The following is a 27,697-nucleotide window of genomic DNA, read 5'->3' as shown; positions in this document are numbered from 1 at the left end:
CTCTAAGTACAAAGTTAAAACCGCAAGTGAAACACAAGACAAACACAAACAGCATCCAAATCAACCTCTTTCCTGATGCAGTATTTTCATAAATCTTTCTGTGTCGATGTGAGTTGATGTCAATCGGTCATGGTGTTTATGTGCAGTTATATATTGACCCCTGACCTATATGCAGTATGTTTAAGTACTTTGAGGTGCACTGAGAGTATTGAAGTAGGTTGTACACACAAAATTTCACTCACTGACCCCAGTGATGATGCCCGTCTGAGGATAGAGGTCTTACATACAGAAGATAGTGAGAACAACAAGAGCTGTATGTGTCAAATCTCACCTCAGACAATTTATTCCACAAGTCGTCTCTATCAGCGTTCCCATACATGTGTGTCATCAAATAATCCTGCAAACATACAGAGACACAAATTACACATTTAATTTTAAAATTCAAGTATTGGAAAAGAAACAAACAGGTTTTTTTAAAACTGCTCAGGAATGGTGAACTCAGGCAGCTGAATAGATGCATCGCCGGGGATTGGAGCATGCGCCGTGGCTGACAGGCCAGGATACCGTGCATTCATTCCCCTCACACGCCATGGCTCAGGGAAGCCGGGCCACTCTGAAGAAGCCACTGCTCCTCCCACCCAAACCAAGGAGGGGAGCGCGTTGCGGCCGCCGGACCCCACCCAATATACCTGAACTTTACCCTCTATCAGTACCCTTCCTTCCATTCACTGTGAGGATTCTAGATTCCCCTTTGTTTTGGACACTTTCCCTATGGACACTTTTATGCCCCCTTTTTTATTTATTATTATTTCAAATAAATGCTTCTCCAAGGCCTGACGCCACACCCACTGTGTTTGTCTCTTGCTTACCCCACCACAATGGTGAAGAAAACGGGCACAGAAATGGGCAGAGACGGCGCAGTTGGGCACCAACAATGATGCCACACACCCTCTTGCTCGCCGGTCTGATGGAGCACCCAGAGGGGGACAGAGAATTCATGGGGATGGCCTTCTAACCACCAAAAGGGTAAGTGTTGCATTTAAATTTGCCATTTACCCTCGGGTCTTTAATCTGTGTTTCTCTGTCCATACCCTGATGCGAGCAAGAGCGAGAGCTGGCCCTGAGATGTATCCCCAAAATGCCCACTCCGACCGTATGGAGTCTAGTGAAGGATGTAGCAGTCCGGTGGGAGCAGCTGCAGTGGAGACATCTCCGGCTCTAACCCCAGCGAAGGAGGGGAGCGAGAGTAGATGCAACTGGGGTGGTGCTTAGGGGGGCCGTCCTTTGGATGAGACATTAAACTGAGGTCCTGACTCTCTGTGGTCATTAAAAATCCCAGGGCACTTCTCATGAAGAGTAGGTGTGTAACCCCAGTGTCGTTACAAAATTCCCCCCATTGGCCCTTCTCAATCACAGCCTCCTAATAATCCCCATCCATTAATTGACTCTATAACTCTACTCTCTCTCCTCTCCACCAATAGCTGGTGTGTGGTGAGCATACTGGTGCACTATGGCTGCCGCTGCATCATCCAGGTGGATGCTGCACACTGGTGGTGGTTGAGGAGAGTCCCCTGTTCACTGTGTAAAGCGCTTTGAGTGTAGTGTCAGAAAAGTGCTATATAAATGTAACGTTCATTCATGTTCATTCACACAATGCCTCCTCCATCCTTTGGATCAGCCACCCTTCCTAGGCTCCCGATGGAAGTGGGAAGAAGATAGAGTAGGAGATTAGTGACTATTCCCTGTTTGGCAGAGTGTGATGAGGTGCACATTAAGTTAATGAAGCCTCATCACTGCTGTCTTTAAGAACTGAGCATGTCTCTCCTTGGGAGACCGGTCTCTACCCACTGGTGTCTTCGTAGGTCCAGGAACGGAGTGGGGAGGGCCCAACGTGAATTAGATGTGTCAATGGACCCACATCACGGACCCCTGGTGCAAATTAGATGCGATGCCGTGGACTGGAACACATGGCTCAGGGAAGATGGGCCGCTCTGAGGAAGCCACCACACTTCGCACCCAGACAAAGGAAGGGAGCACGTTGCGGCCGCTGGACCATGCACATTATACCTGGATCTTATCCTCTCATCACTAACCTTCTTCACATAGCCCCATTCACCACGAGGATGCCAGATTCCCCATTGTTTTGGAAACTTTCCAATTTACACTTTTATTCCCCCTTTTCAGTTTATTATTAATTTAAATAAATGCCTCTCCGAGGCCTGACGCCACACCCACAGTGTCTGTCTCTTGCACACCCCACCACAGGGAGTTACCCTGAGGACTCTCACTGCATGAGAGGAGTAAATAGAGAGAAATATCAACGGTATAAGACAGTCATCTGTTTTTAAAATCTCAGCCTACTGTGAAACTGTAATATCTCTTGTCTGCATACAAACGTTCTCCTTTGCATGATACTACAACATTTGCATCATTACTACAACACACACCCTTCATAGTATTGGCTCTTCCTTTTTTTCCCCACAAAGACATGTTCCAGGATTGATCCTGTCAATGTTTCACATATGGGTTATAGGGTTGCTCCGATACCAAAATTTTGGCTTCGGTACGATACCAGCCCTTGTACTTCAGTATTGATGCTAAATCGATACTATAATCAACAAATAAAAAGCCTCAGATTTTTGATGAAATTACACAGAAAATGACGATTAAAAGAACTGCATAAAGTCTCACAGACACAAATTATATTTTTTCTGTATTTCATGTTAAATGTTTTAATTAAATGTTATGATCAAATGGTGTTTAATCAAATTGCTAAACATAGCTTTAATAAATATACATATATCTATAACCAAAAAATTGCAATTTTAATTTTGGTAAATTAAAAATATTTGGAAGCAGCACAGACAAACTATAGTCCTTAGTAAGACTGACAGTGAACTGAAATGAAGGTGACTTATTTAAGCAGTCATTGAAGAGTGAGCTGATTGTGTGCAGGTGTGGAGAATTAGAAGTCGGAAGAAGAGGAGCGGAAAACTGAGGGAGGCGTGACATACAGATAATAATAATAATAATAATAATAATAATAATAATAACCATTTAATATTATAGAATTGTTTTATGAGTATTATTGCATATTGCATTTTTATACAGTAGTTATATTTTTCTGTCAACCAGTTGAATAGAGCTTTCATTTAAGCGGTCTTTGAGTTCTTCCTGTTTTTGACGGGTTATTTATATCAAGCTTCCCATTAATGCTGTATGTGAGGAACACACTGAAATGTAATTTGTTTTTCATTTAAATTGTGACTTTCGTCCATTAAAATCATGTTACAAGCACAGCACACCTGACACCATAGAAGGAAGAGGAGGAGAAACTACAAATAAACCTCATTGTTTTTTGCTTATATTGTATCTAGTAGTCTACCGATATGTTTTTTTTAATGGCGGATGCTGATATCCAGATAACAGCAATATAATGCTGATAAATTACACAAGTTAATATAGTAAATAACATAAACATAAGATTGCTAAAAAAGGAATAAACAATTTGAGCGCTCCACAGGACGGTGGATTTGTTCAAGTTTTATAAGGTTCGTGAATTACATTTGTTTAAACTAGACATCCACATACTATATTTGCAGATGGTATATGATATTAGTTTTATTGATATTGACCTTTTTATCATTAGACAAGACAGTTAAAAGTTATATGTAGCTGCTGAGGAGCGAGAGGGAGAATGAAACAGATGAGCACTTTAACATTATTAGCTCTTACGCGTCAGTCGCAGCTCTGATATGCTGACCGTTTAAATGAGACTGTGTTGACATTGATCTGTTATTGTAGTAACACGATGGCATGTAACAACAAAACAAACTGTGATTGGTGGTTTACACGTCTCAGATGGCTCATTTACGTGAAAGCAGGTGATTCTGGGCACCCTCGAGGCCTTAAGAAACAAATTGGCCAAATTAGAAATGCTTTTTGGCGGATGCTAAAAAAAAAATCTAAATAATGGCCAATTTATCAGCTTTGGCCATATATATTTTCGACCACTTATTGTAACACACCAGGTTTGAATGAGATTTGAGAGCTAAGGCAGAGAAAAATGCAAAATTGAAATGTTTGATTAAACTATTCTTTAAGAAGGCAATTATAAAGGTCTTTGCTTCTTCAGTTGTAACTCAAATGGTGCATTTGTTCAAACATGGACAGACATCATGTTAAAAGATTTGAGAAAATTGCATTAAGACATATTAAGGGGCTCTTCTCTTTATTGACCAATGACAGACAGTGCCATGGAAACCTATAAATAAAATAAATAAAAAATACAAGTACTGCTGTGGCACAGATATTAGATATTGAAAATTATTACAGTATAAACAATATATTCAACCAGTTAGAAATGCTAAGAGAGTCTGTAACAGTGTAAATATCCATTCAGCTCTTTTGCATAGCAACGAGGGAGCACACAGAGACATTTTCCAGTCTACTTAGCCTGAGCGTGTAGTATAATGAGGGTGTTGCTATTCTACTGTTTAGTGACCAAAAGAGAGACAAGAAAGAGGACAACACATATAAAGTGAAAACAAGAAAAAGACTCACTTTATAACTAAACATATTCCAGTGGGATGTTTGTGTATGTAATTTATTTACACTGTAATCAGTAGTGGCTAGTTAATCTAATAACACTCCTTATTATAAAACCAGATCCTGAATGCAGATTAATCATAAAATACAACCACATTTGGATTCAGTTCATAATGCTGCAAATCAAAATTACCAAACAAAGGAAACCAAAAGATTGATTGTTTTCGATATGTAAGTGCCTCAGAGCTCAAGTTTTCTGAAAGTGCCTCCACCACAACAGACAAAGCATATCATAAATAATCCATTATTCATCCTTCTAAATTAGTTCCCTCAGAAACGAGAAATATGTGTACAATTTTTATGCAGATGAAAGTAATTTTGAGGCAATGAAGGTAGATTGTTTGGCGAGGTGTTGTGTTTACCTGTTCTACCCATCAATCAGATAGAGGCTCGTTTGGAAGGCTGCGTCCTCCGGAGGTCACATTTGTCAACAGCATACGTCATCGAGAATTTCAGAATATGATGTTCAAACACAAGGAATGTTAATTCCCAAGTTGAAGTACCTCAGTAGATGAGTGCAGAGTATATAATATGTATAATTATATTAATATATAATTAAAATAAAGTATTAGACTAAAAGTACACTTGAAAAATCTATTTTCTTATGTCTTTACATCATTATAACTCTCCTAAAATTTACCTCATACATTCTCTTCTAAAGGGACTTTGTTACCTTCTAACTCAAAGCACTCGCACTTGTTAAAGAGTGGCATGCTGTCATAGCAACCATGTTATGTTCCGTTTCCGTTTGTCCTACAAAGGCAGTCTTGTTTAAACGAGGCTTGTTTAAAGGAGGACGCTCAGTATACTGCAGCCTTCAAAGGACGCAACCTATCTAGCACACAGCCTTCAAAATGAGACACAGCCAGAGACTAATAGACAGACAAACAAAGAAGTGAGACAGAAGCAGCCAAAAACAGTAATATTGAGGAAAAAAAGCCAAACCAGAGGAGTCTATTGGAGAACCGAATAAGAAGAGGAAGAAGAAAAAATGAATCTCAGACACACTCTGCTATCTTTCAGACTGTTGAGAAATTGAATAGAGGGATATCTGATTTCATCTGTGTTCACAACAAATTACTGTTCCACAAAAGCTGCCAGGATCTCACGGGCTGATAGGAACCTGCTAAGCTGACAAACACAACTATGAACACTGAATCCACAGAAGAAGCTTCCTGGAGCTCCACATCACATCCAGAGAATAAAGATGAAGTTCAATTCTCAAGGGCAACAGTGCACTCGTCCTCTGATATTCATAGGTCAGACATTTCACATTTCCAGTAGAAATTTATATTTCCTACATTTCATTTTTAAAGTGATGGTGAGTTTGCATAAATGAGATAAAGGCGCTTTATCACAGCGGCTTCACATCCAGTCAGCTCTCTGAGCTTTCAATCCTATTCACACTCATTTATGACTCCCACTATTCTGATATAAAAGACATCCACCTGCCTGTCTTCACCACTACACACACAAAACTATCACTTAAAATCCTTTAAACAGCAGTTTAATAGAGAATAATTTTGAAACTTTTCTGATTGATAAGAAATGAACAATTGACTGCTCGTTTGATTGTGTGTCTTTCACCTTAAGGATGATGACAGCAGGTGACACAGTGACAAGATTTTGCAGCTCTAAAGCTCCAATAATCTCTCAAACGCTTGAAGAAAAAACACATGAGACACTCAGAACAACCCAAGAGAGCCTGAGAATTGAACACTTGTGGAGATATTTCTAGATTGTTTTAAATGGTGAGATTTATTCATAACACATTCAACTGTCCTGAAAATGTTAATTACAGGCTGAAACAAGGACAGGTCTTTAGAAAAAAAGCACAAGTGAGGAATTGAATTGAAAAGTAGTGTAGATATTATGCCACAATCCTGTTAAAGATGTAATCGTGAAGCAGAATGTATAATTCATACATAGTGCCTCATAAGCATATTCATAAAATAACACTTTAGGGGAAAAGAAGGATAAACTGTGAACACACACACAGTGTAAAAGTGTCTTTGTGACCATAATGAGAAAATATGAAAAATACAGAGAGAGTGAAAGAGGGGCAACTATTGACTTACATTGAGTGCTCTCTGGAATAGTGACTGTCCCATGACGTTAGCCAGCATACGGATCAGAGCGGCTCCCTGCACACACACAGTAAACACATATTCAATAACAGACTCATGTTTAAGTCTTGTATAAGTATTTAAGTCTTGTGGTTTTACTTTTGAAACAGTGTTCTTCTTGTCTTGCACCATAGATTTCTGTTGTAAGTGCATTACTGTAAATGCATCCATACTACTTCTGTGCTACTTCATGACGTTTTATGAGTCTGTGACTGAAGAGGGAGGGGCACCAAGCATAAACCAGTTCTGGTTTGAATGACAGCTGACAGAGAATGAAGGGTTGAAGTTTGGTAGAATCTCAAATAGTTGTGTTCTGGAGTTATTTCAAGTTCATTCTAGTGAGGAAGAGCCCATTAAATAGATTCATTTTGTCTGAGATTAAATGCTTATTGACCCAAACCTCACAATCTACAGTGGAACATTTTAATTCCCCCACCTACAAAAAAATCAAAAAAATAAAAAAGCTTTTATTTTATTTATTAATGTATTTATTTTTCTTGTGTATTTGAAGAATGACTATTATATTTACTGGACTCAATAAAAGCTAAAGTTTCACCAAAGTGTTATGTCCCCTAGGGGCAGGACACAACAAATGGAGGCTCATCCTATTGTTTGTTTTTGCCTTTCAGTCATTTCACCCTTCGTTTCGTAAGTATACCTTACTGGTGAATATTACTGGTATGAATTCGTGTTGACGCATAAAAGTTTTTCATTTCGTCCACCTGCTGAGAAATTTCTCAATCTGGCTTGGATTAAAGCTTGAAAAACTCAATGACCTTTGTTTTAAGGCAAAGTGAAACATGGATATGTTTTTATTGTCACAAATCTGGCCATCTCATTGCTGTCTGTCCAATGCTGAGAAAGAAAACATCGAACACCAAAGAGGCAGACAACTGTGAGTGTTGGTTTTGTTCATACTAAGAGTTTGCAGTTTGGCTCCGAAGGGCGAGAAATTGATTCTGATTCTGATTTGTTTATTTCTGATGGCATGGTTTCCCTCACCAGCCAAGCAGAAAAAGTCCCCGTTCTAATTCTCCCTGATGGTGCGGCAGTCATTTCCATGTGGCAGTGGAATGATATCCACAAATATGTCCTCTGATTTTTATGTTTTGCCGTTACCTGAGGTAATTGATGATCTGCTTGCTAAAACACAAAATTCCATCGCTTTGTTTTTTGTTTTTTTATTCTGCTTGTTCAGAGTCGCATACATTTTGAGGTTCGTTTGATTCTTCAGAAACCATCTTGATGGGTGCCAATCTTCTAATTCATCTGAGCATAGGTACTCTAGTTCGCTGTCCACCATTGATGGTGCCCATTCATTTTTGATCTTCTGCTGTTGAGAGATGTCTTAGCAGAGAAACCCCCTAGTCAAGACTTCGCTCTCATGTGCTGTGTGTAAGACTCCACAAGAGTCATTAGGTTTCAGTCCAGCTGACTTAGTTCTGGGACATATTGTGCGAGGCCCTGGTAAAATTCTGAAAGAACAGTGGATGTCCGGGGAATCCACTGAGGCCGCCAATGTAATTATGTGAAAAATGATTTACATCTGACGAAAATGAAGATTTGTTTAGATTCTGCTTTCATTTTGTTTTGTTTTCATTTATTTCAGAAAGGTGAAAATGGTCCTTTTAGCATCTGTCCCCTAGGGGTAGGATGCAACAAAGTAAAGGGAGGTGTGCTCCCTGCACAACCGTCAGACCAAAAACCTAAGACAACAAGATCATAGATCCAATATTTGTTTTTATTGGAAGTAGATAAAGTATTAAATATGTAAAAATATGCAGCAGGTATTTGGGCTTCAGGGTGACCCCTGGCCCGAAATAATAAACAAAACAACCTAGGAAATAAAAATACAATGAAACTAACCTGACTTAACTTACAAAACAGGATAAACAGTCAAATAAACAGTGCAGGTCAACCCATCAAAAATAGCTGCTTAAAACACAGAGTCAACACTATTGCAGAGGAGCACAAATGCAAAGAACCATCACAGTTCTTGAAACTCAAGGTGTTGGTCTGGCAGCTGGTGGGGAGCATGGAGGAGTTGTTGCCAGTCGCACTCCTCCACGCTAGGTTGTTTTGTTTATTATTTTGGGCCAGGGATCATCCTGAAGCCCAAATACAGGTACCTTCTGCATATTTTAAAATCTTTAATACTTTATCTACTTCCAATAAAAACAAATATTGGATCTATGATCTTGTTGTCTAGGGTTGTTGGTCTGACGGTTGTGCGGGGAGCACACCTCCCTTTACTTTGTTGCGTCCTACCCCTAGAGGATGTAACATGTGAAGTCAGTACATAAATCACCGTATTAGACTGATGTTTAGAAAAGTAATTATTTTTACTTCTACTGTCTGACCATAAAAATATAATAATAAAAATGTAGTGAAATATGTATGAACCTTTATTGATTTACAATTTTGAGTACTGTTTATTTATCAAAAAAAGTTCACATCAGTGTCACCTTTATCTTTATTATCAAGGTTTGCATTAATTTTGATTTTGATAATAAGAAACGCTCTTGCCTTCTTATATGCTATCCAGTCAAACACTCTGTCGATGTCTGTGGCTTCATAGACTTGTTGAGAGATTGGATGAGAAGTAGCCAAACCATCCAATAACATCACCTCATGAAGAACATCAGTGAGAAACCTCTGCTTCTCCTGTGAAAGAGAGAGAGAGAGAGACCATATTAATGTTCCTATTAAACATTTTGATAGACTGAAAAACAACTGCTAGAATTTTGTAGAACTTCTTTCTAAATATGTCAAGCTAAAATTTGCACACCATCAATGTAATACCACAAACCCCTCTACAATTCTGTGAAATATGTTTCTGAAGTCACATTGTTTTCTTGTTACTCATTTAAAAAAGGCAATATGCCTTCTAAGTGTAAGAGCACAGCAGATGTGTAAAAGAGCAAGATATGTCTTTTCATGTATCCCTGTGACATTAAAGGTTTTAGCCAGCAGGTGGGCAATTTGTATGCATTATGATGAGCCAGTAAAGTATGATGTGCATTGAGTCAGTGCACTTCAGTCAGCGAGCTGTTTCTTTCAAGTCTTCGTCATTGTTTTTCACTCCATGTTTGCTCGGATCACTACTACGCTAAACTACACCTAGGAACAGCTTCAGCGTTAAGGTTTATCACAGTTGAGATACACACAGACCGCTTGGATGGCTATTTTTACACAGAGAATATAGGATGTATTTAACCAAAATCCGTCAACTTCCAAAATCTTCCAAAAATCTTCTAAAATCTTCCAAATATCCCGCTATCTCTATCTCTCTAAAACACACACACACATCCTTTTTTCTCCAAATACTTGTTAGAAACAGCCCAAGCCGTTGTTACTAGTGCTGAAGTGACATTTCTGAATTAGAAAAGGAGGCTTGTGTGCATCTTTTGAACTAACTACAGATTCTGATCCATGGCATCAGAGAGAAGTTCAGAGTAGGCAATATCACATTCATAATCATGCTGTATGGCCCTAAATCAGCATGGTTGTGATTACCTGTGGCCAAATCATAGCCGTGCTGATGTAGGGCCATACAGCACTCTTGCTCATGTAATGTTGCTTTATTATAATGAGGCTTGGGTTTGATATTGTAAATGCTTTATTACACCTATATTCTCAGAGCCAATATATACAGTATAATTCTTGCTCACTGGCGCTTTGGCAGCTAAATTAAATATCTTAATTAAGACATTAATCCAACAGAACAGGATATTTTATTCAACGGATTTAAGCTCAAATAAATAACATACAGAAATGAATCCAGAAACAAATAATAATCAAAACCGTTTATAGTTTATATGTCAGTATAATAAGGCGGTCTCTACAAGCTCACTGAGCAAAAAGTTCCAAACATGCAGACCAAACAAAACCAGAATCCATACACAGTTAAAAGCACAGTTCGCCAAAAACAACAATTCTGTCATCATTCATGCAGTATGTAAGTCTCAGTCACCATTCACTTCCATTGCATCTTTTTTTCTGGCTATGGAACAACATAAGGGAGAGTAAATGATGACAACATTGTCATTCTATGAAAACTATTCCTTTAAAACATTGCCAATATATAATAAAATCTGTACTTTAGGTTTTATTTAATAAATAAATACATAAATAGATTAATGAAATTACATAAAGCATAAAATGGACTTGCAAAAAGTGAACAAATTTAATACAAAGAATATTTACTAGTCCCATACTAACATTGATTTGGTGCTGTTGTGCTTTTTTGCCTGATACGTAAAAGATAGTGTCTAGTGGATGGCTTTGAAATAAATGACCTCTTTAATTCCATCCACTTTCTATTAATAAAGTCAGCAGCTAATGAAAGATGAAATTCATTCTATAAAGTAAAATTACATTCAGATACTCATGTCACATAAAACGTGAAAAATGCTCACAGAGACGGTCCTGAACGAAGTAGTGATCTATTGCAAACAGTGTCTTAATTTCTTATGCTAATTACAACATCATTGTTTTGCTAAAACAATGAGAAAGAGAAAGAAAATAAGAGAGAGAAAGAGATAGAGAGAGAGAGAGAGAGAGAGAGACATTTATACCTCTTTATTTATACAAATTTCTTTTCTTTTCTTTTTTTCTTTTTTTTTTGCCTTCTAAAACATTATTTTGCAATTAACAACCATCATCACATACAAACATGTATCAAATATAAAAACAAAAACAAAATACAACAAACAAAAAACAAACTACAAAAACAAAAAAGATAAATAAATAAATAAAAAAATTGAATACTACATAACACTTAATATATTACCAAACACAAAACAATTTAAAATAAATACATTTAAAATTTAAAATTAGGTTTCCCTCATGATCCACAGTACACAAAACTTCACTTAAACCCCATGTTTCCATAAAACAAACCAGATTTTTTGGGTACGTTTACACGACAACGATGTACTAAAAACGGAAAGGTTTTTCCTTTGCGTTTTTCAAAAGTTTTGCGTACAGACGACAGTGTTGTCAAAACGATCCCCGTTTACATGGATCCGCAAAAAAGACTAAAAACGCTGTATTATGCATGCCGGGCCAGTAGTTGGTCATGTCACTTTGTAAAGAAACTCTATGCACCTGCGCACATAAACATTCTTCCACAGAGCGGTGAATACAAACAATGAAAATGGCGAAAGCATTGAGCAATTTTGTCTGGACGGACGATGAGGTTGCTTTATTACTACAATTACTTTGCTGCAGAAGCATCAATAAACTCAAAATCTTGAGCAGCACAAACACAGTCCTGTAGTCCGCAACTGTAGTTTTGAATGTCTCGCACGTTGTTTTGAAGTACTCATGCGCATGCCTATAGACTGAACTCTCAAGATTATTCAATAAACTCTGCTCATTTTTACCATCACTTCATCTCCTGCCTTCTTCTGTATTCCCCCTGCTGACTCTTGGGCTGGTAGGAGAGTAAGTTAACAGAACAAGCTGTTGATGTTGACTGGTTTTGGATATCAGACAGAACTCTGATATATGGATATCTTCTGACGGAGAGAGAGGTCTTGTGTACACTGGATCTAACATGCATTTTCACTGCCTCATGTTTTCATATTCTAAGCGTATCATTGAATACTGTACATGGCATCACATCTCTGTCTATAGGCTATATACTTAAGCGGTGGGTGAATGAATTGCAGGGTACATCAAATAAAATTAAGTAAATAAATAACATTTAAAATACAAATATATTTTTTCCCATCTGAATCCATACATTAATTTCAAGATTTTCAAACTGCAGGTTCTGCCAACTGTACAATGTTCACACTCCATACAAAACACTCCAAATGAATAAATTGTTGATTGCTGTTATTTGCACAGACACCAGTATTCATACTGATAATTGTACATCTCAAATTGATGCCTATCAATCCATCATTCTTTATATAACACGTAATACGCGTGCGCGTGACATCATCGTTTTCACAAATTCACGTTTTTGTATGTTTACACGGAGACGATAACTGCATCGTTTTCAAAGACTTGCACTTTGAAACCCGTTTTCAAATGTTTGCGTTTTCAGGCCCCAAAATGCCATTGTCGTGTAAACGAACAGCCAAAACGCATAAAAACTTTTCTGTTTTTAGTTGAAAACGTTGTTGCGTAAACAGCCCCTTAGTCAGTTTAATATAAACAAACTCTGCTCTGATCCTTGAAGCCACGAAAGCTCTTAAAATGATCTCTGAATCTACTAAAACTTCATCTTTTAACTTCTTTTTTCCTTGTTACCCATATTGCCAATTTGGTTTCACCTATTAGATAGTTAATTAAGCCAAATTTTCACCTATCTGAAGCTTTATAGTTTGGTCCAAGAATGAAAACATTTTCTTTAAACTCTTCACCAAGTTTTTCAATCCAGCTTTCTAACATCTGAAATAAACCTCTCAATCTAGTACAATATAAAAAAAGATGATCAATTGATTCCTCTAGATCACAAAAGGGACATTTATTTTCTACAGTGGGGTCAATATGTGCCACGTGTCTGTTTTTAGCTATTGCCCAATGTATAATTCTCCACTGTAGATCTGCAGTTCGTTTTTCAATGGGAGATTTATACAATGACCTCCAGAACCTTTTAGGAGAAAAGTTTGGCCCTAGCAAATCTGACCACTTTGTTTCTCTACAGTCCTTCAAAACTTCAAAACAATGATTTTTTTGGAGCCTCTTTGAAACCATGTAACTCTGGAGTCCTGAAAGAAAGGATTGATTCCTCTTGTGGCTCCTCTTCCACCAAAGCTAAAACACTGAGAAAAATCTCCCCCTGTGTCTCATTCTCTTCTTTATTCAAATCCTCTTCTCCTGACTTTTGTCGATAGGCAGAAGGAAAAAAGAGAAAATCTCATCCATTACATGTTTCATGAATCTGACGGACTTGATTCCTGTCAGATTACACATTTCCTCAGGGCTTTTCCACTCGTCATCATTTTCTAAGTCCATTATCCTTGTGCATCCAGCTCTTGCCATTGTTTTCTGAAAGCTTTTTGTATTAAGCACCTTTGCTTGGAGTAAAGGATTATTATAAAGAGGTTCATTGTTTTTCCAGGGTTCAGATTAAGACAAGTCTTTCTTCACTTGAAAGTTTGAAGTCCACGTTCTTAACATTGTTTTATAAAAAGCAGACGTGTCTTTTAAGTCCATTTCTGTTAGATTAATTAGAAACAAATGTAAATCATATTTAAAAACATCAACTTTGTGTAACAGGGCATTTGCGGTGTCAGTCCAACACCTTCCATTTGAGTACAACAACTTTTGTGCTGCCTGCAGCCTGAAAGTCTTAATTCTGCTTTTGATGTCTATTAATCCTTGTCTACCTTCATTTATTGGTAAGAAAAGAATGGCAGCTTTAGACCAGTGTTGTCCAGTCCAAAAGAAATCCACTAATCTTTTTTGTAATTCATGAACAATATAATTTGGAGGATCCAGGACATTAATTTTGTGCCACAGTGCCGAAGCTGCTAGATTATTTGTAACCAAAACTCTTCCTCTATAGAAAAGCTGTGGTAGCACCCACGACCATCTAAACAACCAGCTACACATCTTCTCCACCATTCCTTCCCAATTTTTCATCTTAAATGTTTCAGTCCCTAAAAAGACTCCTAAAACTTTCAGACCCTCTTGACTCCACTTAACACCACCTGGGTGTATTGGTGTTCCCTATCTGTCACTCACTCGACGTTGTGTCGATGTAGTGACACTAGGGGTCACTCTTGGGAGCACCAAACACCTCTGCTTTTTTTAAAAAAGGCCAGTGAGAATTGCAGAGTGGAATTTGCATGCCACTCCCCCGGACATACGGGTACAAAAGGAGCTGGTATGCACCCACTCATTCAGATTTTCTCTTCGGAGCCGAGCGGCTGTATTCAGTGCACTGAATTCAATTCCCTCCAAAGACGCACCTCAAAACTGCTGGATTTACAGCGCATTTCAGCGGCTTCTCCCCCTCTGCACCCGTGGAGTGCAGAGAACGCCCCTGGGCGCTTCGGCAGAGCGAAAATAAGAGAGTATATTCTAAAAGAGTATATTTTCATTCACAAAAAGAGCGGCACACACGGAATGTCTTTTTAAAGATGCCTTTCCGTTTGTGTGTTATTCCTGGTTGCGGTCGTTATCTCTCCACTTCTGACGGCCACGATCGCTGTCTTACGTGTCTGGGCACTGCCCACATGGAGACATCGTTCGTGGATGAGTCATGTCCTCATTGCGAGAACATGACCGTGGCAACGTTGCGGTCACGGCTTGCTTTCGTAAGAAAGCAAGCCACCCCAGTGGCTCCCCGCACCGGTCCCATTCCCCAGCACACTCGCTTGCCCCGATCGGGCTCTCGCACGAGACCGTTGGCTCGTCTCAGCGCGAGTTCAACTTCTCGTTCGGAGCTCGGGAAGACGATGAGAGCGGACTCGTCCAGTCTGACGCAGAGGCTTCGGCTGGGCTTCCTCCTTCGGGAATGGTCGCCCAGTCTCACGCCGATGCGGAAATGACAGACATGCTTTTCCGGGCGGCCGCGAGCATTGGGCTAGAGTGGAACCCTCCACCCTTCCCTGAACCCTTGTGGCTCGACGATTGGTTCCTGGGTTCGGGGCGCCGCCCACGCCGTTCCTTTCTTCCCGGAAGTGCATGAGGAGATGACAAGAGGTGGGAGGCACCTTTAACTGCCCGGTCCCGGTCTTTCAGCTCCCCCGCTCTCACTACCCTCGATGGTGGAGCGGCCAGGGGGTATTCAGTGATCCCCCAGGTGGATAAGGTGCTCGCGGTGCACTTGTGTCCGCAGAGCTCCACCACCTGGTGCGGGCGCCCGAAGCTCCTGTCCAGGGCCTGTAGGTTTACGTCGTCCCTGACGACTGTGGCCTGCGGTGCCACTGGACAAGCCGCCTCCGCCCTGCATGCCATGGCTCTCCTGCAAGTACACCAAGCCAAGGCACTAAAAGGACTTCACAAGGGTAGTTCTGACCCGAGATTGATGCAGAAACTGCACTCGGCGACCGACCTCATTCTCCGGGAGTCTCTTGGGCAGGCGATGTCCACCCTGGTGGTCCAAGAGCGCCACCTTTGGCTCAGCTTGGTCAGGATGGGAGAGGCAGACAAGGCACGGTTCCTTGAAGCCCCCATTTCCCAGATTAGCCTGATTGGCGACGCCGTCGAGGACTTTGCCCAGCAGTTCTCGGCAGTGAAGAAGCAGATGGAGGCCTTACAACATATCCTGCCCTGGCACGGCTTAAGACCCCGCACCCTGTCTGCTCGTCGCAAAAGGGCGTCCTCCTGCAGCAACAACACCGGCTCCGCCACAGCCCGCCCCCGTGGCCCGGCTCCGGCGTGGAACCCACTGCAGTGAAGTGGCCTTGAAGTGGCATCTGTTCACTAAGTCGTGTTCTTCCCGACGCGAAGACCCCCAGAGATGCGCAGTCGGATCGGTGCTTTCTTTCCTGCAGGAGAGGCTGGAGGGGCGGCTGTCCCCCTCCACCCTGAAGGTGTATGTAGCCGCTATTTTGGCTCATCACGATGCAGTAGATGGTAAGCACTTGGGGAAGCACAACTTGATCATCAGGTTCCTGAGAGGTGCTAGGAGGTTGAATCCCTCCAGACTGTGCCTCGTCCCCTCATGGGACCTCTCTGTAGTCCTTCAGGGTCTAAAGCTCCCTTTGAGCCCTTGGAGTAAGCTGAGCTTAAGGTACACTTTTTGAAGACTGCCCTCCTGACTGCGCTCACTTCCATCAAAAGAGTAGGGGACCTACAGGCGTTCTCCGTTAGAGAATCATGCCTGGAGTTTGGTCCGGGTTACTCTCACGTGATCCTGAAACCCCGACCGGGCTATGTGCCCAAGGTTCCCACGACCCCTTTTAGGGATCAGGTGGTGAATCTGCAAGTGCTGCCCCAGGAGGAGGCAGACCCAGCCTTGGTGTTGCTGTGTCTGGTGCAAGCTTTATGCATCTATTTGGATCACACGCAGAGCCTTAGAAGCTCCGAGCAGCTCTTTGTCTGCTTTGGTGGACAGCGGAAAGGAAGCGCTGTCTCCAAACAGAAGATCGGCCACTGGGTCATTGATGCCATCGTGATGATATCACTCTACCAGGAGTGTGGTGGCCTCCTGGGCCCTGGCCAGTGGTGCCTCTTTGGCAGACATCTGCAGAGCAGCGGGCTGGGCAACACCCAACACCTTTGCAAGGTTCTAAAATCTCTGAGTTGAGCCGGTCTTGTCTCATGTATTGGCAGGCACGAGCAGGTAAGTTCCAGGACAGCTGGCTGGGTGTACCGCTTGCACCTTTCCCCTCCCTTGAGGTGTGCTCTTGACTCCCAGTTATGTTCACAGACTGTGATCCCTGGATGACTTTCCTCCTTAGCCCTTTGGCAGTTGAGTTTGCAGAGAAACTCGCTGACCGGCCCAGTACATGCGCTAATGTGCCTCTGTACTGAGGTAGGTGCTCCATATGTGCTGGTTCCCCGAAGGCGACCCCATGTGATATCTTCCGTAAAATCGTTTCCCTGTCAGCAAACTGTGTCTTCCTTGGGCAGAGGCCCCTCTGCCCCCGGTCGCCATGCTCTGTAGAAACTCCTCCCCCTTCAGGTAGGACCTACCATGGGACCTCTCCACATGACATACTTCCGACAAGACTCGGTAAGACCATGTGACGTATTCCACTCAAAATACCCCCACTCCCCTCTTTTTGGGCGGGGTGTGGCCTCCGCAGTGTCTTCCCCTTGGGAGGGACACCCCCCGACACAGACACTTATGGCTCCCAGTCAGTTAACAAATTCCACTCTTTTTGGGGAGAAAAGAGAGGGAAAGAGGCCTCAGCTGGGCTAGCCTGTCCTTATAGTTGGGCAGTCGACTTGTTCCTGATGGACCGTTCGAGGCTCATAAGAGTGTTGGGGGAGGTTACGTGATGGCCTGGTGTGCTGGCTATGAGGTACACAGCGGTCTGCCCTTCACACACCACCAGTTCACATAACACAGTTCAGATAGTTGTGGAATTTTGTATAGGGAACCCTAGTGTCACTACATCGACACAACGTCGAGTGAGTGACAGATAGGAAACGTCCTGTTTACTTTCGTAACCTCTGTTACCTGATGGAGGGAACGAGACGTTGTGTCCCTCTTGCCACAACGCTGAACTACCCGCTGAAATGGCTGGGACCTGCTCTCGGCTCCTCAGCACAAAACCTGAATGAGTGGTTGCATACCAGCTCCTTTTATACCCGTATGTCCGGTGGAATGGCATGCAAATTCCACTCGCCAATACTCATTGGCCTTTTTTCAAAAAAGCAGAGCTGTTTGGGGCTCCCAAGAGTGACCCCAGTGTCACTACATCGACACGTCTTGTTCCCTCCATCAGGGAATGGAGGTTACGAAAGTAACCAGGATGTTTTTTTTAAAAAAGTTTTTTTTTATCATTTCTTCACAAAAAAAGCCTTCACACTTTTCCCAGTTTACTCTAGCTGTTGATGCATTTTCATAAACATTAAAATGTTTCTTTTAAAACGGACATGTCTCTCTCATCCTTAATAAAAATTGTAACATCATCAGCATATGCAACAAACTTAATAGGTCTTTCCACATTTCTTTCAACTGAAAACCCTTGTAATGTTTTCCCTAACTTACAAAGTAGGGGTTCAATAGCCAATGAATACAACATCCCTGATAATGGGCATCCTTGTCTAATTCCTCTTAACAATGGAATAGGCCGACTAAGCCCACCCCCCACTTTCAACATTGCAGATGCATCATTGTATAATATTTTTATCCATGAAATAAAACTTTGACCAAACCCAAAAGCTTCAATTGTTTTAAACAAATAATAATGACTAACTCTGTCAAATGGTTTTCTTGATCAACTGCAAAAATTCCAACAATTTCACAGTTCATGTCTATTATGTCTCTAACAAGAAAGAAATTGTCCATTATGGTTCTGTTAGGGATACAATATGTTTGATATTCATTGAAAATATATTCTAAAAAAGGTTTCAATCTATTTGAAAGACACTTTGCCAAAATGTTATAGTCTGTGCATAAAACAGCCACAGGTCTCCAGTTTTTCAGCATTCCAAGATCACCTTTTTTGGGTAATAAGGATAAAACTGCTCTTCTACAACTATTAGGCAATTCATGTTGTTGACAGCAATAATTAAAAACTTCATAAAGATAATCTTTCAGTAGGTTCCAGAATTGTTTATAAAATTCCATCCAGAAGTCCATCTAACCCAGGCGCTTTTCAAGTTGAAAGTTTTTTACCTGCTTCAGACAGTTCTTTTAGCTGGAGGGCAGAGTCAAGCTGTTTACTCTGTTCATCAGAAACTTTCAATAAGTCTTTATGTAAATCCTCCACACATCTGACATCACATTGTCCTTCTCCAAATAAGTTCATATAAAAATCAAAAGCCATTTTTCTAATTTCATTAGGATCTGAAGTCAAATTCCCATTTACATCTTTCAAATGTAATTTTTTTTTCTCTCTTTCTTTCTGCTCCAGATTAAAAAGGAAGGAGCTTGGTGCACCCATTTCTCTCAAAGATGTAAACCGAGCTCTAATTAAAGCTCCTTTTGCTTTCTCATGAAATAATAAGGCTAAAGCCTTTTTTTTCCCTCCAGCTTCCCAGCTGTCACAGTATCTCCAACAATTAACTCACTTTCAATCTGTTTTATCTCTTTTTCAAGTTCAAAAACTGTTTTTTGATCCTACCATTTTTATTATATGTATAATTTTGACAAAATATTCTAATTTGTGTCTTACCTAAATCCCACCACTGAACAATGTCATCATAATTATTTTTTTGTTTTTTCCACTCAACCCAAAACACATTACATTTTTCACAAAAAAGAACATCTTGTAACAGTTAAAACACGTTAAAATGCCAATAATAGCTACGACTTTGTGACTTTTTTACATTTATTTCAATTATACATAAATGATGATCAGAGAACCCATTTGGACAAATTGTAGATTTTAAAATTCTATTACTATTATTCTTATTAATATAGAAACAGTCTAACCTGGCAGTACTAATACGATCATGTGAAACATTTACCCATGTATACTGCTTAACTGTTGGGTGCTGTAGTCTCCATACATCAACCAAATTAGAATTACTAATAACATTATGTAAAATATTGGCAGAAGAGGGGTGAGGTTCTTCTCCATTTCGATCTAAAGTAAAATTTTACGTACAGTTCCAGTCACCCCCTAAAACCAAACAAACATTTTCATCACAGTTTTTTTTTTTTTTTAAACTCATGTAGCTTTTTAAAAAATTGAATCCTCTCTGCTCCAATATTTGGCGCATAAACATTAATAAAAACAAAAACAAACCCATTTATACTTGCTTGAACAGCCAAAATTCTTCCTCTTTCTATTTCATTGACAGAGACAGTGGTTATATTAATCTTATTTGAAAATAAAATAGCAACTCCTCCACTAACATTAGAACTATGACTCATAAATAAATCACTTCTAAACCCCATTTCCCATTCCACTTAATTTTTCACATCACTATGCGTCTCTTGTAAAAATGTTACATCAAAATTCTTATTTTGTATGTATTCATTCAAACTTGCTCTTTTCCTACCATCTCTTCCCCATTGATGTTAATGGATCCTATTCTAAGGCACTCCATGAAAGAAGAGGACAGAAAAAGGAAAAATAAAGAGGACAAGACAAAAAGAAATTTTGTGATTTCTTCATAAATAAATTATACAATTCTTTTTTTTTTTACAGTTTTGTTACAATTTTTTTCAATCGTAATCTTTTCCTTCTGCTTAACTCTTCATAACTCACAGTCTTTTATATCTTGACTGCTGAAACCAAAAACCAATTTATGTCAGAAAAAAAATCCTTAACTTCTACTTTTCTTCCGAAGGTTGCATCAAGGAAATCATTAATCTCCTTCACAGTATATAACTGATCCTCATCGTAACTGGAGGGAATATCTGACATTTCAGTAGGGCAATCATCATCAGCCATCTCTTCTGTCACATCAGTGCTTTCAGAGAGCTGAGACAGAGGTATGTTTTCAGTTGGATTCTCAATAGTATCTACTTCAGTACCATCATAACTCTCAAGATGATATTTTTTCACATCACTCGTCCCTGCCTCTTCACAATTCCTCCTTTTATTTTCCTCATCACAATTATTTTTTTCTCCTGTTTTTTTCCTGATTTCTTTTCTCTCGATACCTTCTGTCCTATATCTTCAGTAGAGTCACTTTGTACATGAGTGCTCTGTTTATTATTTACACTCTCGTCTTTTTCAGTTTCATTGTCTGCCTCTGTTTTTTTTACTTTTATCTGCATCCCCCGCTTCACCAGCATCAGCCTGTTCACCTTCATTTGATTTGTTGGTATTGTCTTCTGTTTGTATTTTGTGTGGGCATGCTATTTTTTTATGCCTGATATTACCACACTCAAACATTTCAAATTATTGGTGCTCGCATAGATCATGTACGATTTGTCTTCGTGTTTAACATGGAACGAGATACTGTATCTAGCGTCGGCGACTCTAAAAACATAAACACCTGCCGTCTAAAAGACAACACGTGTTTTAGCGCTTCATTTTTACACCCAAGTGGAATCAATTTAAATACACTTGCCATTTTTCCGAACCTCTGTAGTTCTTTTTCAATGCACACAGTAGGTATAAATGGTGGAATATTAGATATCGTTACCCTAGTCGACTGCGATACCAACGGTGAAACAGTAACAAAAGCTCCACTTACCCAAATGCCGCTTACAATGAGTTTACTCACAAAACTTTGATCCTTTTGGAAAACCACCACGGCCTTGTTCATTCTGGATGCAGATACAATGTTTTCAAATCCTATTTGTTCTCCAATCACCACAAGCACCCCTCAACCGCCGCGTCAGCGTCAGGTATGGATATATATATATATATATATATATATATATATATATATATATATATATATATATATATATATATATATAAACCAGAATAGTAAAGAAAACTACCCCCAGAAACGCTTTTCTCACCCGTGAGATGCTCACATTCCCTAAACTCCCAGCATGCACCAGAGAGAGAGAGAGAGAGACTTTTCACACTCCTTTGTTTAAACCAATTCAAAACATACCTCAACTACCATACCAAAAATAATTAATTTAAATAAAATGTAAAAAAAAAAAAAAAAAAAAAAAGTATTACTCAAGTCACTATTTCAATTCAACAATGTATGAACAGTATGTACAATGCAATAATAATAATAATAATAATAATAATAATAATAATGAATCCTTCATAATCCAATACACACAGAATATCATTCAGAGCCCAAATTTCAGTAAAACCAATCAGGTCATTTTTAAACTTAAAATATGCAAATGCCTCTAATTCTAGCCACTACAAAAGCCTTCAGCACAATCTCTGGGTCTACTAAACCCTCTCCATTCAATATATTTTTTTGTTAACCAAATAGCCTACTTTGCTTCTCCCACCAATACATTGATTATACAACTTTTTTTTTTCTTTAGCTACATATTTGGGACAAAGTATGAACATTTTCTCATTAAAGACACCTCCCAGTCCGCTAACCCATCTATCTAAAATCCAAAACAATCCACTTAACCTAAAACAATGTAAAAACAAATGATCTATTAATCACTTTTCCCAATTAAAAGTGAAACAATCTGTCTGTAAACAACTGTTGGAAAAATTACTTGTGTCATGCACAAAGTAGATGTCCCAAACGACTTGCCAAAACTATAGTTTGCTAATATTAAATCTGTGTAGTGGTTAAACTTTTTTTTTTTTTTAATGACTTCAACCTATGTGTATGCAAACTTCTGACTTCAACTGTATCTTATTTTAATAAACTCCAGAATTGTTTATGAAACTCTATTAGAAGTTAATCTATATAAGTAGTCAGACCATTATATAGTTGTTGCACAGCTTTTGACATTTCGGTAAACACTTTACAATAAGTTTTCATTTGTTAACATTAGTTAACAACATTAATTAACATGAACTAACAATATACAATACTTTTACAACATTTAACATCTTAGTTAATGTTAACTTCAAAATATACTAATACAGTTTTAAAATCAAAAGTTGTATTTGTTAACATTAGTTAATGCACTATGAACTAACAATGAACAATTGTAATTTTATTAACTAACATTAACAAAAAATAATAAATGATGTAATGAATATATTGTTAATTGTTTGTTCATGATGCCTAATGCATTAACTAATGTTAACAAATGGAAACTTACTGTAAAGTGTTACCGCCATCTAACTGTCTATCTGTATATCTGTCTCAAGGTATTGTCTCTGAGCCTCAATCAACCTTGGCAGGTCATTTAGTCAGCTGTCCATACAATCCAAATCACACTCTTCTGTTAAAAACAAAATAGTGTAAAAATCCATCACAAGTTCTCTCATTTCATTTGGGTTGGGTGTTAAAGTCCCATCATGCCTTTTTAGATGCAGCATCAATTTTAGCTCTCCCTCCTTACGTCCTAAATGAAAAAGAAAGAGCTTGGAGCATCCGTTTCTTTTAAGCAAGAAAAGCGCTCTAATTAAGGCTCCTTCAGCACGTTCATGCAAAAGAGATGCCAAAGCTTTCTTCTTTTCCCTTAATTTTTTTCTATTCATGCAGAATCATCAATTAATCCTTCCTCTATTTGTTTAATTTCTTTTTCAAGTTGTTTAACAGTATTACTTATCAGGTTGTTATTGTGCACCCCAAACTCCCAGCATGCAAAGCGTGCATGCGTGACAGAGAGATAAAGAGCTACACAACAGCTGGTGAGGTACTGCTGATTTTCATGTAATGTACACTTTAAAATGAGTGCTCTGGGAAGAGCTTCCATCTGGTCCATATGTGCTGCACTCAGCAAGGTGTTTACATCCAATGATCCTTCATTTAGATCCTGCTTATTAACATCCAACATCTTCACATCCTCTAAATGGATCCTGGAAGTCTGTGAAGATCCAGAGATACAAACAGATTGAGCACATTTAAAGCAGCTCAGAGCAATGCCTGATGGGTAACCAGCTTCTCTGAGAGTCTCTATGACATCATGAACAGAAGAGGAAAAAAAAACATCAGTCCAGAAGTGATGAGCAGGTGACAAGTCCTGCAGCCCATTTTAATGACATGAAATCTCATTGTTTCAACACTTTGGCTGGTTTTTGCAGAGAGAAACACTACATGAGTATATTTCTCCATGTTTTCAGTCATTTCCCTCTTAAAGCTGCATTAACATCCATATTGTTGGAGTGAAACGGTTGCAGCCGTCTGATCTGCAGCTGCTGAAGAGTTTCCATCAAAACTCACCAGACGTGAAAGACGCAATCACTCCTGAAATGATGTTCCCTAAATAGTGTTCTCTGCTTGACTGATGCCGCATGAACAAAGTGTCTTGAGCAGAGATGAGGTATGAAATACTGGGACAGACAGGATGGTAAGGTCAGTGTGTGAATGAGTGTGTGAGCACATACAGTACATGCAGCGCACATCTGGAATGAAGGTGTTTCATCAACATTAATCTCATTTAACAGCTGTCAACTCTTGATTCATAAAGTCATACTTTGCAGAAAAGACCAGCACATGTTGTGTTTGCTGGTTGCATCACCAGCCTTTTTGACTAGCTTAACAAGCAAGACTTCCTTGGTCAACCAGCTTCAGCAGTGAAGTTTTTATGGTAAACTCACCATTCCATGTGTCAGCAGAGCAACCGCCATTGAGATGACTATAAAAGTTCACCGATTGCTTTAAACAGGTATTAAGCACTAAATCTTTGTTGTTTACTGTATAGGCTGTTTTCAGCATACACTGCCCGTAGTGTACTCTGACCTTAGTGTACACTGTCTCCAGTCAAGAGCACATCAGGTGCGAGTCACGACCACCGGCTCAAAATAATCTGCACATTATCTCACAGTAAAACTCAACGCCATTATTAACTGATAATGAGCAGAAGCTACAAACAGAATTCGATCTGCACGACTGATACTTCACAGTAAAGACATCACTGACAGTAAACATCAGAGAAATTGTACATTTTGTTATGCTGATGACCTGCATAACAGCTTCAAGTGTTTCCCTCTTCAAAACAGCTGCATTTGGGGTCACTCAAGCAGACAAGCGTTTTGTCTGCACTAGAATAACATTATGCTAATCGCTAGCACCATTACACTAAAACAAAAGCTGCTCTAGTGGGAGAACTGTTTGTCCTCAGATCAATTCATGAATCTGTTTTTCTTAACAGATACAATTTTTACAAGGAACAATTTATTGGATTTTACAAGGAAATGTAAGTGATATGTACATACAGAGAAAAAAATGAAAAATGAACTAAACTGTCTTTATTGTGGTGTTGAATCCTTCTCCAAAAAGAGAAAAAAAAAAAAAGAAAAAAGTTTTTAAGGGAAAAGCGGAAGTCCTGCTCTCACTCTGAGCTCCAGAGATCCCTTTTAAAACCTGATAACTGAAGCCATGAAAGGTGTTTGACTTCATCCTGGTGTCAATTAATAACACCTGGATTTGTTTATCAGAGTGAATGTGTGTGTTATTATTCTATTATACAAGAATATTATGAGTTGATGGAGTTGGCAGTATAGGGCACACCTGGTCTGATCAAATGACCTCATAATTCTTGGCCATTTTAAATCATGCAGAGCAATCATTGAACCTACTGACTCCTGTGAGATGACTGACCATTGAGAACTGCCTTATGTTTCTCTAAACGTGAACCCATCTGGAAGCAGGAAATGAGGTGCAGGATGACTCATTAAACCAGATAACATTTGAACCTTTCACTTAATTTCTCTAGAGGTTTAGGTTGTGTGCTGTAGGTTCTGCGTAGACCGTGTGTTGACTGTGAATACAAGTGTTTTCAGAATAGCAGTCTTGCATTAATTCCAGTTCTGTGAAGTTCAAGATGTAGTTTATGTTGAGACTGTGTCACAAATATGTTCATTCAATTCTATGGTTTTGACCATGTAATTGTGTGGCACTATCAATGTAGAATAGTTTGTCCTTACTGGCATATGCTGACAAATTTCTTGTCCCATTAAATAATATTTGCAAATTTTGTGACAGGTTAGAATCAAACTTTGTGACTCATGCAGGTCATAGAACATCATCATAGTGATGCTGTTGTTCAAAATGTTTTACAGAAAGCTTAAACAGTGTTCTAACAGTGTTTTCAGTCGCTCTCTTATGACAGTTTATTGATTGAACATGTGGAGATGACTATATATAAACGTTTCCTTCACAGCAAATTCACTGGTAAAATGTTTGGTGTTGCCCAGTGTTAAAATCAGTGTACATTTTAATCTACAAGTGAGAAATTGTGTCTGTAAAGAGAAATATTTTTCAGTGTTAAATTTTTAACCCATTTGGTAGTTTATTACACAGAGTCCTAAAAGTCTCGAGTTAGTTTTAAGACTTTTGGCAAAATATGTGATAGAAAGTGGAAATTGTATCGATAATTAGGTTTAGCAAATAGTTTGGCAACTTTTTCATGTTTTTGCTGTGCACAGATTGTGAGTTAGTTAATGTAAGCACCACATGCATCACAGGTAAGCGTACAGAATGTGCATTGGTGTGGTTTAGCATCAAATATCAAATAAAAACTATATATTTATTTATATTTTTGGTGAAATAAGACCATTTAGGTGTTTTGAGACTCGCTATAAGCAAATCGATAGGTTGGTGTAAGAAACAAATCGATAATTAAAACGTTTGTCACTTTAAATTGTTGCTTCCGGCCAGCACTGTATTTCTGTTTGAAATGAACTAACTCTCACGTGACATTTACCAATTTCCAATGAGAAAACGGTTGAATTTGTGTCTTTTCATTCACATAAAGTCTGAAAAAAACAACATATGAATCCAAATTAACATGTATTTATACTAAAGTAATATTCAAAGCCATGCTGCTCCATAATGGTAACAAGTACCCGTCTCTTCCCCTGGCTCACTCAGTGCACCTCAAAGAGGATTACAACAGCATCAAGACCTTGCTGGATGCCTTGAAGTATGATGAGTGTGGTTGGGAGGTCATAGGAGACTTCAAAATGGTGGCATTCCTGATGGGTCTCCAAGGCGGTTTTACCAAGTTTCCCTGCTATCTTTGCCTTTGCGACAGCAGGGACACCAAGGCGCACTACCACAGGCAGGACTGATCACAGCAGACCGAGTTCTCTGTGGGCAGGAACAACATCAAGTGGGAGCCACTGGTGGACCCTCGGAAGGTGCTGATGCCACCACTGCACATCAAATTGGGCCTTATGAAACAATTTGTCAGAGCTCTAGATAAGGAGTCGGCAGCCTTCAAGTACCTTCAAGACTTCTTCCCTAAGCTGTCTGAAGCAAAGGTCAAAGCCGGTGTCTTCATCGGACCACAGATAAAGAAGCATTTTGGATTCATATGTTGTTTTTTACTGACTTTATGTGAACGAAAAGACACAAATTCACCTGTTTTCTCATTGGAAATATGTACATTTCAAAAGATCACTGTCCTGGTCACAAAAGCAAAGTTTGTGGGGAATAATAGCCATTTTCTATACTTTTGAGGCATAAGCAATTAGGAAATAACACTTACTACCCAGGAACAAAAATTGTGTTACATAGTGTTATTAATTTGTTTCTTACACCAACCTATCGATTTGATTCAGAAGACATTCATTGATCGACTGGAGTCATGTGGATTACTTTTATGCTGCCTAAATATGCCTTTTGGACCGTCAAATAGCCAGCAGCCTGATGGCACCCATTAACTTACATTATAAGGACCTGCAGTGTTTTAACATTATTCTAAAAATCTTAATTTGTGTTCTGCTGAAGAAAGACAATCATACACATCAGGGATGGCATCAGGGTAAGGGAATAATGAGAGAATTTTTCATTTTTGGATGAACTATTCTTTTAAGCAGTTATGCATCATGTGTGGGATTACTTGGTTAATAATTTTTCCTCTG

At 39.2% G+C, this 27,697-nt stretch overlaps 1 protein-coding gene across 1 annotated transcript in view; it reads right to left on the bottom strand.

Moving 5' to 3' along the window:
* The window catches only part of LOC127436826 (thyrotropin-releasing hormone-degrading ectoenzyme-like), a 210,178-nt gene that overhangs the window by 84,131 nt on the left and 98,350 nt on the right, over positions 1 to 27,697 (bottom strand). The window contains exons 7-9 of the mRNA XM_051691261.1: positions 9,261 to 9,398; positions 6,687 to 6,752; positions 332 to 397 (exon numbers count right to left, since the gene is read on the bottom strand). Coding sequence (XP_051547221.1) covers positions 332 to 397; positions 6,687 to 6,752; positions 9,261 to 9,398 — 270 coding nt within the window. The remainder of the gene's footprint in view (positions 1 to 331; positions 398 to 6,686; positions 6,753 to 9,260; positions 9,399 to 27,697) is intronic.

Source organism: Myxocyprinus asiaticus, chromosome 47, assembly GCF_019703515.2.
Source record: "Myxocyprinus asiaticus isolate MX2 ecotype Aquarium Trade chromosome 47, UBuf_Myxa_2, whole genome shotgun sequence".
Lineage (NCBI taxonomy): Eukaryota > Metazoa > Chordata > Actinopteri > Cypriniformes > Catostomidae > Myxocyprinus > Myxocyprinus asiaticus.
This window is presented reverse-complemented; position numbering and strand designations above follow the sequence as displayed.